We start from the raw sequence: 16,497 nt of genomic DNA, 5'->3' as shown, positions 1-16,497 counted from the left end.
TCGCCCAGGAGGCAGGCGCACCGTTTCCGGACGAGCAGAGGCGCAGCGACGCGCCGCTGACCGCGACAGCCGCTCGCGGCCCGCACCCGGGCTCCGGGCGGCGCGTCTGTCGGTCGGGTCCGGGGCTCCGTCCGTGCGTCCCGCGCGGGGCCCGCCTCCTCCGCCCGGGACCGTTCGCAGCCAATTAGGCGCGCGCGCTAACGAGGGCGGCGGAGCCCCGCGGCCGCCTGCGGGCGCACGTGTGTGCGGCGTGTGGGCGCGTGGGCGCCGCCGGCGGGGCCGCCATAAATGCGCGGGCCGGGCGCGGCGGGCGCCTGAGGCGGCGGCGGAGGCAGCGCCGGGCAGCAGTGGCGGAGTGCGGGGCACGGTGCCGAGAGCCAGGCGAGCCGCGGCCGCCGGCGCGAGATCGTGCGGCGGCGCCAGGGCCGCCGGGGATGGGAGCCCAGTAGCCGGCGGGGCCCGAGCGGCCGGAGCGGCGGGAGGCCGGCATGAGCGCGAGCGGCCCGGCGGCTCCCGGGGACGGCCCGGCGCTGCCGCCGCCGCCGCCCGGGCCCGGCCCGGGGCCCGCACCGCCCACGCCCGCCGCTGCCACCGCCCGGGACGCCATGGACGGGCGCGCCGAGCTGCCCGCCTTTCCCCGGGCCGGACCCCCGCCGCTCGCCGCCAGCGACACGGTGCCCGCGGCGCCCGAAGGGCCCGGGGCGGTTCGCCCTGGCCCGCCACCGCGCCCCACCTCCTTCTCGGTGCTGGACATTCTGGACCCCCACAAGTTTAACAGCAGAAGACGCCGCTGTGTGCTTCTGGGCCCGGTGGCGCCCTCCGCATGCGCCCCGTGCGCCTCGGCCCCGTGCGCTCCGGCCCCATGCGCCCCGGTCCCTGCCGCCCCGGGACGCCCGCCGCGCGCGGAGGAGCTGGAGCGCCGCGCCCTCGCCGCCGCCGGAGGAGCTGGAGCCGCCACCGGAGCTGAGCCGCCGCGTGAGTAGGACGCGGCCCGCTCCGGTAGCGGGAGCCGGGGGACGGGCCGCATCTCTACGTTTACGCTCCCGGGCCCCTCGATCAGCCGGGCCAGCCGGGCCAGCCGTGTGCCAAGGCTCAGTGCAAAGTTCGCAGCGCGCGGGGCTCCGTCCGACCCGGACTCCGGGGCCGGGGCCGCCCCGCGCCTCCCGGGATGGCTCCGCCGGGCCGGTCCCAGGGCTGCGGGGCTGCAGGGCCGGCCTTGGAAGGTAGTTGGTGCCAGAGGAGGAGGGGACCTGCGAGGCGGAGGGCTCGTGACCTCCCCGCCCCCACCGCGGCCGCCGGAGGCCTCGCTCCCCATTTCCTCCTTCTCCTTCTCTCTCTCTCTCTCTCTCTCTCTCTCTCTCTTTTTTTTTTTTTTGGACAAATCAGACTAATTGTGACAAAACGCTGGTTATCTCTGGAAAAACAATTAAATCCCTTCGATTACAGTTAAGGGGAAATGTGCTTAGCGGCGGAAAGCGGCCGGTAATGGGGCGGCCCGCGCCCCCGGCCCGGTCGATATCCCATTACGGCAGCATGCATATCTCTTTCAAGCACCTTGCAAACTCCCCCCGAACATCTAAATTATAGGGTCAAAATTCGGATAATTACTCGATTAAAACCTATTACACTTATTAGGGGCCGCTATTGATCGAGAATTGCATTCGACCGGCTCCTGATTGCTTTTGGTGCCCCCTCCTCCGGCCCTTCCTCCCTCCAACTTCCCAGGCCCTCCGCTGAGCAGGGACGGGAGTGCGGGGTGGACAGGGCTGGGGTCGCTGTCTTGGGGCATAGGGCCCTCCGGGTACATGGGCTGGTGGGTTCCATGTGGGGTGGAGATGAAGGAGGAGCAAACCCAGCTTGGCTGGAGGGGAACCTCTCAGGCTATTGGCCTAGCCAGGGTTCTGGGAGCCTCCACCCAGAGCCTCCACCCGCATGGGGAGCCCATCCCAGCGGAAGGCCGTCTCTTGGTTCCAGGGGTAGCCTGGTCAGGCTGTCTTCCTCCAACGACTACCTCCAACAAGGCAAAGCTAGATGGCCAGGTGCTCTCAGGATCCCCTAGGGGACAGCCTGCCCCTGCTAGGGGGTGTGGGTGCCCCCCACCCCCACACACCTGCCCTGCTGATTCCCATGCAAGCTCTGCGGTTGCCCTGGGGAAGGCTGCTGGCCCACGATTCCACATTTATTGCCTGGGTTCTTGATGCCAACCTGACACAACAGCGGGGTCTTGGTGCCTGACTGGGTTGCTGCGTGACCACCACGTGCCCAGGAACCACCACCACCTGTGGGGTGCGGTCTGCAGAGATGGCCTCCCAGGCCCTCCCTAGGACAGACTCTGTCTTCCAAATTTTCCACACTGGAAATGCAGCCTTTCAGGGGCCTCTGCTTGGAGGATCGGGGCTGCCCCTCAGACTGGGCCTATTGGGGCGCGGATCCCCCCACCCCCGCAAGTTAGCTCTGTTCAGGACCCACCGCAGGGCCAGGACCTTCTGGTCAGGACCCAGGCCTGCGGGCTTTCAGCGGAGGGGCGGAGGGGCCGCGGCTTGAGGTGGAAGTGGGGCCAGGGAGGCCGGGTTTGGTTGGTCCCCAAAAGTCCCCTCCCGGCAGGCAGCTCCAGTCCCACCCCTGGCTTCTGGCCCACTGGCTCTGCAATGCCCGGTAATTGGCTGGCCCACGCCTTTCTGTAATTGGAGGGTAATATACGCCGAAATAAATTAAATGGCCGTTAACTAGTTTGTACATTACACAAAATGAGTTTAATTAAGTTTGTATCTGCCCCGCGGATCGATCGGAGCTTTCACTCCGCCGTGAACCCCGCGCGCGGCACCGGCCGGCCCGGCTCGGGCAGACGCGGCGAAGGGAAGCATCGAGAGGAGGGAACGAGCCAGGGATGGAGAGCAGACGCGGGCGGGCGCCGAGGGAAAAGGGAAGGAGAACGAAAGCGCAGGGCAGAAAAAGAGGAGGAGGGCAATAAGACAGAGAAGCGACGACCCTGGAGGAGGGAACCTTTCCCGGGTCGGGACAGCCCGAGGGGACGAGCGCGCGGAAGGGAGGGCGCCGCGTCCTAACTGTCCTGTCCTCCCCGCCCGCCCGCCCGCAGACGCCGGCGACCCCTGCAAGGCGGACGAGGCCGAGGCCAGCGGCTACAGCAGCGGCGGCGGCGGCCGCAGCCCGAGCGCGGACAGCGGGGGACGAGGCGCCCGACGACGACGACGACGACGACGAGGCGCCCGACGCGGGGACTGCGCGCGGCGCGGAGGAGGCGCGGGGAGGCGGCGGCGGCCTCGCGGCCCGCGGGTCGGGCTGCCCGGGCGCGGCCGAGACGGAGGCGCCCCCCGGCGCGGTGGACGAGGCTGCAGCGCCCGGCCCCCGCGGGAACTCGCCGGGAGCCCCTGTCCCGCCTGGGGCCTCGGCGGCAGCACCGGGGAGCGCGGGCACGACCCCGCAGGGCGCGGCCGCGGCCGCGGCGACGAAGCCAAAGCGGAAGCGCACGGGCTCGGACTCCAAGTCCGGGAAGCCGCGGCGCGCGCGCACCGCCTTCACCTACGAGCAGCTCGTGGCTCTGGAGAACAAGTTCAAGGCGACGCGCTACCTGTCGGTGTGCGAGCGCCTCAACCTGGCGCTGTCGCTAAGCCTCACCGAGACGCAGGTGAAGATCTGGTTCCAGAACCGCCGCACCAAGTGGAAGAAGCAGAACCCTGGCGCCGACACGAGCGCGCCAACCGGCGGCGGCGGGGCCGCAGGGCCGGGCGCGGGGCCCGGAGCGGGGCTTCCCGGCGGCCTCAGCCCGCTCAGCCCGTCGCCGCCCATGGGCGCGCCGCTCGCCATGCATGGCCCCGCCGGGTACCCGGCGCACGGCCCCGGCGGCCTGGTGTGCGCCGCGCAGCTGCCCTTCCTGTCGAGCCCGGCGGTGCTGTCGCCCTTCGTGCTGGGCTCGCAGACCTACGGCGCGCCCGCCTTCTACGCGCCGCACCTCTGAGCGCGGCCGCGGACGGGGACCCACGGGCGCCCGCCAACAGGCTTGTACGGCCGCAGTCGTGGACTCGGTACACAGCCGGCTGCTACAGAAGAGTTTTACGTTTATTATGGACTGTACGCGTCGGGGCCGGGCTCGGCCCGCTCGGAAGCACTTTGCTGAACTTCGCTCAATCAATAAACCGCAGGAGGCTGCACCGCGTTCCTCAGGCTCCCACCTGCCCGCGCGCGTCCGTGGGGACTTCGTCGCGTCGGAGGTGCCTCGGGCCGTTGGACCAGGCACTGCGTTCAGGCCCCGGTGTTCCCTGGCCAAACTCTGCCCTCCCTTGGCGCCGCCCCCCTCCCCACACACAGACATACACACAGGGACACACAGGGACGCACACACAGGGACACAGACACACACACACACACACAGGAACACACACACAGACACAGGCTTTGGGTTGGGTGACTAAGTTTGTCCTCTGAGAGGCCCTGGTCCCCGCGTCTTCCTTCCCCCTACCCTGGGGCCCATGGCTTCAGGGACATCCCCTTCCTCCTCTGTGTAGCCTTAGGGGGCTCTTCGGGGTGGTGGACGCCTCGCGGGACGGAGCCGGGCGCAGGGTCTGGTCTGGGAGCAACACTGTCTTCTGGGCACCTACCGCAGGCCCGGCCGGGACGGGCACTTGCACCCCCAGGCCCAGCAGGGACCAACCAGCTCCTGTGGCTTCCCAGGGGAGGGAAGGTGGGGCTCCAAGCTCGAGCGACTTGCCCAAGGTCTCCCGAGCTGGACCGCAAGCCCGGCAGCAGGTAGCGCTCCAGGCCGGCGCATCGACCTGCGGGTCCCGTTCTGGGCGCGGGCCGCACACGGTTCCTGGAGCCCTGGGGACGCGGGGAAGGGAGATGTGGCGGCGCCTGAGCTGGCGGCTGCCCGCCGCGAGAGCCGAAGCTGCGGGGATGCAGGCACTGGGGCGCGGTGAGGAAGGGTCCCTCGGGCAGCACCGCCCGGACTCGGGAAGAACTCGGGAGGGGCAGCAGGGTGCCGGGGCGCGGTGACTGCTCCGCGCCGAGGCCTGCGCTGCAGAAGGAGCTGGCTGCGCTCGGGGATGTGTCTTCTCTAGGCGGCGTCCCCTCCGCGGGAGGAGCCGCGGAGCTCTCAGAACTTGCTCCCGCGCCTGGTAGCCGCCCCACTTCGCACCCAGCTGCATCCACTTCGGGGAGAGCGGAGGCTGAGTTGGGGAGCGAGAGGGTGCGGCAAGGGTGGGTGGCAGCGACTCCCACACCTGCCAGAGCAGCAGCAGAGAGAGCGACCCCCTTGGCTTCACCATCACTAGTGGGTAAAGGACCACCGAGGGGCAGTCCCCAGCCTGTGGGGCTGGGGGTAGAGGCGGCTGGGACCACCTTGCCCACCACTGGGGCTGGCCTCCTGAAGGCTGTTGCTCTGCTTCAGAACCCCCCCCCCCCAAACACACCTGCCACCCCTTCTCTGCGCTCCACCTGCTCAGCACGGGCAGCAGGAAATTTTCTAAGTAACTGTGCTGCCTTGTCTGCCCAAGAGCAGGGCTCTCCAGCTAGCAGAGCTCAGCAGACCCGATGTGTCTGTGCAATCCAACAGCAGAGGGTGGAGGGGGTGGGGACACCCCTTGTCTCACCACTGAGGCCTGTGCACCCAGGGTACAGGCAGCTGACAGAGGAGACCCAGAGCTCCAGAAAGTTCCAGATGGCTCTTGGCCTAAACTCAAATCAACATTATTGTGCACTTAGCCTGGCTGGGCTTGAGGGCTGCCAAGCAAGAAGCCATAGCCTCCACCTCCTGGGCGCAGGGAGGACAACAGCAAAGGTGCAGGGGTTTTCCCAAAGTCCCCCTTGCTTGAGCTCAGTGGGGCCTGCTCCATCATAGCCCTGGAGGGAGAAGAGGTGGTAGGACAGGTACAGTCACCCTGCGAGTCCGCCCCGCAGCCCACGGTGCTCAGGCCTCCGTGAGCCGGCATCCCTAACTTGAGCTAGAGGCGGAGGTGAATGATGGTTTTCCTAGCCCATCGTTGCTGTCCCCCCACCATAGGGGTCCCACTTTGGTGTTAGTGCTACGAAGGGCTGTCTCAGCTTCGAGATCTGGGTGCACTCTGGGATGGTCCCTCCTCAAGCTCTTAGGACCAGTCCTGGCTGTGTCAGCATCCACCCGCATCCCAGATTACTCCCCTTTCATCTCTGCCTCCTGTCAAGCAAGGCACAGGCCCTGCAGGTGTGCACCTGGACAAGTCCAGGCGTGTCCGAAGGCCGCACTGTCTCCTGCCCGGGCACTGCTGAGCCCAGACAGAGGCAGAGCCCCCTCCCCATGAGGCCACTGCCCACACCACTCAGCCAGCCCATGGCTGGCACTCTGGTGCGTTGCTATTAGGATTGGTTTTGGCTGCATGAAAGAGAATATCCAAATGAACACAAGTTGAGAGATTATTCATTTTTTTCTTACGTGATGGAAATCTGGCCACTGGCAGCCCAGGCAACGATGACACCTACACAGAGTTCTTGGAAATCCTCTTCCATCCCACTGTGTGCTACAGCATTCCTGGGCTGGGAGCTCATCCTCAGGGACCCAGATGAAGGGCAACGCTCTGACCATCACATCCCCATTCCAGGCAGCAGATAGGAAGGAGAGGAGAGAAGGGGGTACACCCCTTTTCCTTTTAAGGTGCTTTCCCAGAAGCCCATGTAAAACAGCTGCTCATAACATTGGTCTGAGCTTGGTCACATGACCACTCCTCACCCAGGGAGGCTGGGAAATGTAGTTTTTAAAGCTGGTGGTGACTTCCCCCTTTTAAGGAGGGGAGAATAGGTATGGGGGCTGCTAGCTCACCTGCCATCTTCAAAGTTTTGCCCGCTCTCCTGCCTAGACCAGCTCTGCCTCTCCTCCCCGGCAGCTGGGCCTCACCCTGGAGAGGGCACTCACCTAGCCAGCAGCCCGCTGCCCCACCATGTCCACGTTCTTCTCTCCATGGCCCCCCACCGCCCCTCCTACGGCCTGCTCAGGCCACCTGCCTATTCCCAGTGTGCCCTCCCTCCTCACCCACTCTTCCCCACTGGGCCACATGTCCACACCCTCCTTCTGCTCCACCCTGGGTAGCCCAGCTGCCCCCTTCCAAACCAGAGTTACCTCAAGAGCTGTGTACACTCGCTGTCTACATTGGCCTCTTCACCAGCTTCTCCACTTGAGCCCCCATGACCCCCACCCTGCTGCCTGGCCAGAACTGGCTGCTATTCCTCTGATCTGCCGCCCCCCCTGGACCCTGGGCTCAGCAGACCCCTCAGGCCCCACCTGCAGTCCCATAGAGATGAGCTCAGCTTGGCCACTGTCGGGGAGTGTGGCCGCCAGACTCTCACTCCCCATCTCCAGGACTTGCTTCTATCCTCGCTCTCCTGCCAGCACTTGCCCAGCTCTTGCCCTCATCCACGTGGTCCCCTCCCCAACGTGGCAACAGAGGTTGCTTCTGTGGCCGCCTCTTCAGTCCCATAATCTTCTGCTGGGCCAGTCACTGCCTCTGCCCTCCCGGTCCTCCTCCCTTACCTGCGGAGTCACTTCTGACTGCTCGCTCCCTGCTCCCAGCAAGCCAGACTTATCGGTGACATCCACTAACCCCCAAAGTGGTACCCAGGACCCAATGTGGGGTCCCCAGGTCTCTGCTCTGGGCCACTTGAGATTCATATGGCTCTGGAGTGTCACTCAGCTCAGAGGGACCTTCCTAGGCTAATCAGGGGGAAGGGTGAAGCTTCCTGAAGGGGGTGACATTTCTATGGGGAGGGTAAGTCTGGACATAGAGCCAGGGGCACCCAGGACAGCAAGTGGTAACAGCTGGGGAGGAAGAGGAGGTCAAATAGGTCATTCACAGAGGTCTGTAGTCTGTAGGGACTGTTACATGTAGACACTGTTGCATACAGGTCCATGGGGAAAGGAGGCTCTCTTCCATCCCAGGGCTCCATCCCCCACAGGCAGGTGACAACTCCAGGATGCCACGTCCCACTCCATCCTGTGTGATGGCCCTTTCAGAGCAGCCAGCTGATGGCTGATCTCTTCACCCTCTTGCCTGGACACAGGAGTTGCTGGTAGCTGGATGCCTATCCCCTGCATAAAGGACTGCGTTTTCTGCTTGTTGGGCAGCTGGACACTGCCAGGTGACTAAGACTGGCAGAAGCAGCAGGGCACCTGAAAAGGTTCTCCACAGGAAACAGAGGTACACCCCCTCTGCTCCTTCTGTCCCCATACCCTGGGAAGGCTGGAGCCCCAGCAGCCAACTTGGGCCAAGAGGTAGCCTTAGGGATGGAGGCCCTATGCACTGATGCCAGCAAGCAAAATGCCCCAGTGGCACCGTGGTGTCACCAGTTTGGGGCACCCCACCTTAGGGCTTTTCATGACAGAAGCACACATAAATCCTGTGTTGGAGTCCACTAATTCTGTGACACCCTGTTTCTGTAATGGTCCGTCCAACCCCAGTGCTGAGGCCACGACTCTGCAGTGATGCTCCCTGTGCCCTGCCTTTCCTCCCTCCTATAGTCTACTCTGGATGGGGACAGCAGGGCCCCTCCCGCATGCTCCACCTGGGTCCCGTGCTGTTAAGTTTCACAAAACGTCCTCTTCCACCACACCTTTTGTTGCCTCAAAGTGAACAGAAAGAAGTCTCTGACATGAAAACATAGCACAAAGCTATAGTAACCTCAACAGTGTGGTAACACACACAGAGGCAAGTTGATGGCGGGGAGAGAAAGCTCCTGCGCAGAACCGCTGTCTGCGGGTACCACATGAGACAACAAGGCTCCACATCAGCTCAAGAAACACGGATTCATCATGGAGTGGATGACACAGCTGAGCAGCTGTCTGAAATAGAAAACTGGATTTCCTGGTCACGTTTTAAATAAGAGTAAGTGATAAACAAATCAGTGATTTAAATGTGGAAATGAAACACGTAGAAGTACCAGAGGAAACACAGAAAAAAATTTTATTTTTACTTCATTTTTAAAAAATAAATTTTAAAGATTTTATTTATTTATTTATTTGACAGAGAGAGAGAGAGAGATCACAAGTAGGCAGAGATGGAGGCAGGGGGAGAGGGAGAAGCAGACCTCCTGCTGAGCAGAGAGCCTGATGCAGGGCTTGATACCAGGACCCTAAGATCATGACCTGAGCCAAAGGCAGAGGCTTAACCCACTGAGTCACCCAGGTGCCCCCCAAAAAAGTTTTTAATAGAATCTTTGAGGGGGGAAGGGACACAGATACACGAACTTCCACATGGCAAAATATTAGCAAAGTCAGCAGATGGGAAATATTTGCAACTTGTCACACAGAGCTCATTTTTAAAAAAGATTTCATTTATTTATTTGACACACAGAGAGAGATACCACAAGTAGGCAGAGAGGCAGGCAGAGGGGGAGCGGGAAGCAGGCTCCTTGCCAAGCAGAGAGCCTGATGAGGGGCTTAATCCCAGGAACCTGGGATCATAACCTGAGCTGAAGGCAGAGACTTAACCCACTGAGCCACTCAGGTGCCTCCAGAGCTCATTTTCTTAATGAACAAAGAGCTCCTACAACTTATGTAAGCTAATAAGCCAACAGGAAAATGACCAAAAGATATGGACATACAATTCACAGAAAAGGAGCCAGGAAGAGCACTTTACCATATGAAAAAATGCTCAACAGTTGCCTCTTAAAAGACAAGTGAATAATAGCCCCGAGATGCCAGTGTTCCATGGGGCTTGGTAAAGATCATGATGCTTGCCACCACGCCGAGGGAGGGAGGATTCCAAAGTCAGTGCTCTTGCAAGGTCGCTTCTGGGAAAGCAAGCTGAAGTCCCAGGGCCTCAGCCCTGTGCGTGAAGACGGGCGTGTCCAAGCACACCTGGGGCAGGACGGGGCAGTACAGTATAGGGCAGGGAAGGGCCTTCCTGCCCAGCACTCAGGACAGCTCGAAATGCCACAGAACCCGGGGAAAAACTGAAAAAATGAACTGTTTCAAAACTCTGGAAATTAACCAAAGACCCATAACAATCCAAGGAGGGTTCATCCTAGAAAAATGGCTCAATCTTGTGGGAAGGCAAACCCTGTGGCATTTTCAGTTGGTTATGCCCACACCCTCTCTCCAGCTATGCAGTGGCCTCCACACCCAGCAGCCTCAGAGCCGTAGCAGCCTCTGGAAGGGGAAGACGGGGTCTAGGGCACCCCAAAACTCCGCCCTTACTCCTCTCAACTCCACCTGTCACTCCCGGACTTGTCTGGCTACTACCTGGAAAAAATCCACTCATCAGACTTGTCTTTTTCCTGGCCTGACTCAACTGGCTCAGTGTGGGTCTGCAGAGAATAATCAGGGCTACTGTTGAACAATGTAGTGGCCTGTAATGGCGACATCCGATTGGCCAGGGACACTGGTGAAAAATCTCAGAAGACTTGAAGAGTACTTAGCTCTTACACTGGTTGAGCTTGAAGCCCTGAACAAGCAGGAAGTGTGAGCTAAAACGGAGTTGGCAACTGCCTGGCTGAGTGTTCAAGGTGTGCCTGACACACACACGTGGCTTTCTGCCAAGACCACAACACTTCTTGGATCGAAGCATTTAAGGAAGTCTCTGATCATTAGTGATCACTAAGCTGACCAGATACTTCAGTGGCCAAGCATGACAAAGAATACAAATTTTTACATAATTAGTCCAGAAAAGATGCTAAATAAACAGCAACAAGAAGTTGTGGGGTGAGGGATCTGATTTCCAGAGTTGCCACGTTATGTTATCTAAAATGTCTAATTTCAACAAAAAAATTAAGACACACAAGGAAACAGGTAACTACGGCCCATACATAAGGAGCAGAGCAGTCAATGGAAAAGGTCCCTGAACAAGGCCAGATGTTGAACTTATTAGACCAACACTGTAAACAAATTCTTATAAATATTTTCAAAGAAGGAAAGGAAGCCATGTCTAAAGGATTAAAATATGAGATAATGTTTCACCAAACAGAGAACATTGGTAAAAAGAAATTATAGAAGAGAACCAAACAGAAAATTCTGGACTTGGAAAGTACAACTGAAATGAAAAAATCATGGGGCACCTGGGTGGCTCAGTTGGTTAAGCCTCTTTCTTCAGCTCAGGTCATGATCCCAGGGTCCTGGGATCGAGTCCCACAACAGGCTCTCTGCTCAGCAGGGAGCCTGCTTCTCCACACCCTCCCCCCGCCTGCCTCTCTGCCTACTTGTGATCTCTGTCAAATAAATAAATAAAATCTTTCAAAAAAAATGAAAAAAATCATTAAAGCAAGTAAATATTAGATTTTACTTAGTAAAAGAAAGAATCTGTGACCCAGAAGATAGACCAATTAGGTTCATTCTGAGGAACAGAAAAAAGGAAGAAAAATGAACAAGGCTTCAGGGACCAGAGAGACACCACCAGCCCTCTGATACACATAAAGGGAGTCCAGTGACACGAGGGACACACACACACACACACACACACACACACAGAGGCAGAAAGAACCTTTGAAGAAATAATGTCCCCAAACCTACCAAAATTGATGACTGACAACCTCTACACCCAACATGCTCAATGAATTCTAAGGGAGACACACAAAAAAAGAGATCCATAACTAGACACATTTTTAAAATTGTCAAAAGTCAAAGACAGGGATGCCTGGGTGGCTCAGTGGGTTAAAGCCTCTGCCTTCGGCTCAAGTCATGATCCCGGAGTCCTGGGATAAAGCCCCATATCGGGCTCTCTGCTTAGCAGGGAGCCTGCTTCCCCTTTTCTCTCTCTCTGCCTGCCTCTCTACCTACTTGTGATCTCTGTCAAATAAATAAATAAAATCTTAAAAAAAAAAAAAAGTCAAAGACAAAGAGCATCTTGAAAGTAACAAGGAAAAAAATCCAACTTACTGTGTACAAGGCACCTTCTAAAAACCCAGCTTATTAACACTGGCTTCTAGTCAGTGGACACCAGAAGGCAGTGGGATTACACATTCAAAGTGTTAGAACAGAAAAACTATTAACAACATATCAAAATCCAGTGAAGCTATTCTTCAAAAGTGAACAAGTTAAGGCATTCCAGATAAATGAGCATCGGGACAATTCACTGCCAGCAGACCTACCCCTCAAGAAACACTGAAGGGCACCCTGCAGACCAAAGTGAAAGACAAAAGCCAAATCCACAAGAAATGGAGAGTGCTGGTCAAGGCGGCCACACAGCCCAAGAGCAGACAGTATAATGTAAGTCTATTCTTTTTCTATCTGACTTTAAAGAGCTGCAAAAAGCAATAATCACAAAACCATGTTGACAGGCTCACAATCTATCAAGATTTAATTAGTATGGCAAAAATGGCACAAAGGTGCTAGTGGAGAACATACCTATATTTGAACAGAGCTTTTGTATGCCTCCCAAAACTAAGCTGATACGAAGCCATACTGGATTGTATTTACTTGTTCACTGGAATCTTCAGAGCAACCACTGAAAAATTCCCCCAAAACCCCAAAACTCAGTGAAAGATACAGGGGAATCCAGTGAACATCCATGCAACACACACACACACACACACACACACACACACACACACAGCAATGGGAAAAAGAAGAAAAAAGATGTGTAGAAAAACTGGGAAATGGCAGACATAAATCTTCCCTTCTCAGTAATTACATTAAAGGTAAATGAACTAAATATCACACTTGGAGGCAGAGATCAGCTGCATGGAAGTATAAGGATGGAAGAAGATATAGTGTGCAGACACCGCAAGGTGTGAGGACACCATACAAAAGAGAGTTTAAGACAAAAGCTGTTATAGAGACAGAAAAGACCCCATGACAAAAGGGTCAATCCATCAGGAAGAGTACGGACTTAATCAATCGAGCCCGAAAGCACATGAAGTAAACTGACAGAAAAGGAGAAGCGGACAATCAAGAATAACAGAGGCAGCAACACCCCACTTTCAAGAATGGACAGAACAACTGGATTAAAGATCAACAGGTCTCAAGTGTACACAGAACAGTCTCCCAGAAGAGCACATATATGAAATAAGTCTTAAATTTCAAAGGACTGAAATTATACACAATGTATTCTTTGTCCACATGGAATGAAATTAGAAATCAAATGACAAAAGAAAATTTAGGAAATTAACAAGTATGTGGAAATTAAACCAACTCCTGAATAATCAGTATGTAAAAGAAATTCAAGAGAAATTAGAAAATACTTGGAGATATAGATGAAACACAACATACCAAAACTCACGCAATGAAGCCAAAACAGTGCTTAAACGAAAACTTAGTTATAAACACCTACATGGAAAAGTAACTACACCTCAAATCAATAAGCTAATCTTCTATCTTTTTTTTTTTTTTAATTTTTTTTTTTTAAAGATTTTATTTATTTATCAGAGGGAGAGAGAGGAGAGAGCAAGCACAGGCAGACAGAATGTCAGGCAGAGGCAGAGGGAGAAGCAGGCTCCCTGTGGAGCAAGGAGCCCGATGTGGGACTCGATCCCAGGACGCTGGGATCATGACCTGAGCCGAAGGCAGCTGCTTAACCAACTGAGCCATTCAGGCGTCCCTAAGCTAATCTTCTATCTTAAGAAACTAGAAATAGGGGTGTCTGGGTAGCTCAGATGATTAAGCATCTGCCTTTGGCTCAGGTCATGATCCCAGGGTCATGGGATCAAGCCCTGCATCGGGCTCCCTGCCTGCTTCTCCTTCTACTGCTCCCCCTGCTGTGCTCTCTCGCTCTGTCAAATAAATAAATAAAATATTAAAAAAAAAGAAAGAAAGAAACTAGAGAGTAAACCCAAAGCAACACAAAATTTTTAAATTATTTTTATTACTTTTTTTAATTTATAAACTTTTATTATTATAAAGATCAGTGGAAATTAACAAACAATAAAAAAAATGAGAGAAAAATCAACAAAACCAAAAGTTGGGTTTCAAATAGATCAATAAAATTGATAAGCCATTAGCTAGACTGGCCAAGAAAATTTTAAAAAGTGAGAAAACACTCACATTTCTAAAATCAGGAATGAAAGAAGAGACACTGCCAGCAAGCTTCCAGAAGTAAAAAAAAATTACAAAGGAATACTGTAAACAACACTATGTCAACAAATTACAACCAAAAACCCATATGCAATAGATATTTTAGATTCCTAAAACTATAGAAACTACTGAGACTGACTCAAGGAAGAACAGGAAATCTAAACAGATCTACAATAAATAAAGACAATAAATTAATTTTTAAAAAGATTTTATTTATTTGTCAAGGAGAAAAAGAGCACAAGCAGGGGGAATAGGAGCAGAGGGAGAAGCAGACTCTCCACCGAGCAGGGAGCCCAAGATGGGACTCAATCCCAGGATCCTGGGATCATGACCTGAGCTGAAGGCAGACGCTTCACCAACTGAGCCACCCAGGCACCCAAGAAAATAAATTAATTTTTAAAAAAAGTCTCACAAGGAAAAGCCCAGGACAAAACTTCACTGGTAAATTCCACCAAATGTTTAAAGAATTAATACAAATCCTTCACAAACTCTTCCAAGAAACACAAGAGGAAGGAACACTTCCCAGCTCAATCTGTGAGGCCCATACTACTCTGATACCAAAGCCAGACAGACGTCATAAGAAGAAAAGTCTGTGGTAATCTCTTTTATGAACACAGACACAAAAATCCTTAACAAAATACTAGCCAACTAGATCAGTGGAATTGTAGAATATTAGCAAACCAGGTACAATAACATATACAAAGAATTATATACCATGACCAACTGGGATTTATCCCGTGAATGCAAGGGTGGTTCAGCATGTGAAAAACAATTCATGTAATATACTGTATCAAAAGAATAAAGGATAAGAAATACATGATAATTTTAATAGATACAGAAAGACATATGATAGAATTCAACATCCTTTCAAGACAAAAACATTCAACAAACTAGAATTAGAAGTGAACTTTCTCATCCTGGCAAAAAGCACCTACAAAAACCCATGGCCTACACCATTCTCAATGGTGAAAGACTGAAAGCTTTCTCCCCAAGACCAGGAACAAGATGAAGATGTCTGCTCTCACCACTGCTATTTGACACTGGACTGGAGGTTCTTAAATTTACCAAGGCAATTAGGCAAAAGAAAGACAGGCATCCAAATCAGAAAGAAAGCATTCTATTTGCAGATGACATGATTATGCGTAGAGAAAATCCCAAGGGATCTACACACACACACACACACACACACACACACACACACAGTTAGTACTGAGCTCAGCACAGTTTCAGGCTACAAGACCAACATACAAAAATCAATTATATTTACAATAACTTCAAAAAGAATAAAATACATAGGGATAAGTTTAACAAAATAAGTGTAAAACTTGTACACTGAAAACTACACAAAACTATTGAAATAAGCTAAAGAAGAGTCAAATAATAAGAATATCCCAAGTTCATGAATCATAAAACTTAATATGAAGATGACTGTGCTTTCCAAAGTAATCCCTAGATTCAACAAAATCTCTATCAAAATCTCAGCTGCCCTTTTTTGGTAGAAATCAACAAGCCAATCCTAAAATTCATTTGGAATTGCAAGGGACCCAGAATACCCAAAATAATCTTGAAAAAGCCAAAGTGGGAGGACTTACTTTCAGGGATCAAAACCACAAAGCTATAATGACCAAGACACGGCAGCACTGGCACAAGGATATGTGGGTCAGTGGAACAGAATGCAGACTCCTGAAATAAACTCTTACGTTTATGGCCAGCGGATGATCAGCAAGGTGTGATGGTATTTCAGTGGGCGGAAAGAATAATTTTACAACAGATGATGCTGGGACAACTGGAATCCACACACAAAAGAATGAAGGTGGACCCCTATCTCACACCATATACAAAAATTAACTCAAAATGGATCAAATACCTAAATAGCTAAAACTATAAAACTTTCAGAAGAAAACATAGGGAGTAAATCATGATCTTGGACCAGGCAATCTTGGACCAGAAACACACAAAACAAAAGAAAAAACAGATACCGGGTGTCATCAAAATGAACAACTCAGTGCTTCAAAGGGCACCATCAAGAAAGTGAGAAGAGAATGGGAGAAAATATTTGCAAACAATGTAAGGGTCTAGAATATATAAAGAATTCTTTTTTAAAAAGGTTTTTTATTTCAGAGAGAGTGAGCGAGCGAGCGTGTGAGCACGAGAAGGGGGAAAGGCAGAGGCAGAGGGAGAAGCAAACCTCACACTGAGCAGGGAGCCTGATGTGAGAGTGGCTCCCAGAACCCTGAGATCATGACCTGAGCCTAAGAGAGAAGTTTAACTGACTAAGCCACTCAGGTGCCCCCTAGAATATATAAAGAATTCTAACAACTCAAACAATGCAATTAAAAATGGACAAAGAATCTGAATAGATATTTCTCCAAAAAAATACACAAATGGCCAATAAGTACATGAAAAGATCATTACCATCACTAGTCATTAGGAAAATACAAATTAAAATGCAAATCAAGATATCACTTCAGGGACGCCTGGGTGTCTCAGTTGGTTAAGCATCTGTTTTGGGC

General features: G+C 53.6%; 1 protein-coding gene across 1 annotated transcript; it reads left to right on the top strand.

Moving 5' to 3' along the window:
- Positions 1–488: 488 nt before the first annotated feature.
- On the top strand, positions 489–4,144 carry NKX1-1 (NK1 homeobox 1). Its single transcript, XM_032331682.1, is given in 3 exon segments — positions 489–975; positions 3,098–3,183; positions 3,185–4,144. Coding segments are annotated over 3 exon segments (1,365 nt in total). The 3' UTR covers positions 3,977–4,144.
- Positions 4,145–16,497: the final 12,353 nt, after the last annotated feature.

The sequence above is a fragment of the Mustela erminea genome, chromosome 2, assembly GCF_009829155.1.
Source record: "Mustela erminea isolate mMusErm1 chromosome 2, mMusErm1.Pri, whole genome shotgun sequence".
NCBI classification, from domain to species: domain Eukaryota; kingdom Metazoa; phylum Chordata; class Mammalia; order Carnivora; family Mustelidae; genus Mustela; species Mustela erminea.
Note: the sequence above shows the minus strand (reverse complement) of the source record. Positions and strands in the feature narration are given on the sequence as shown.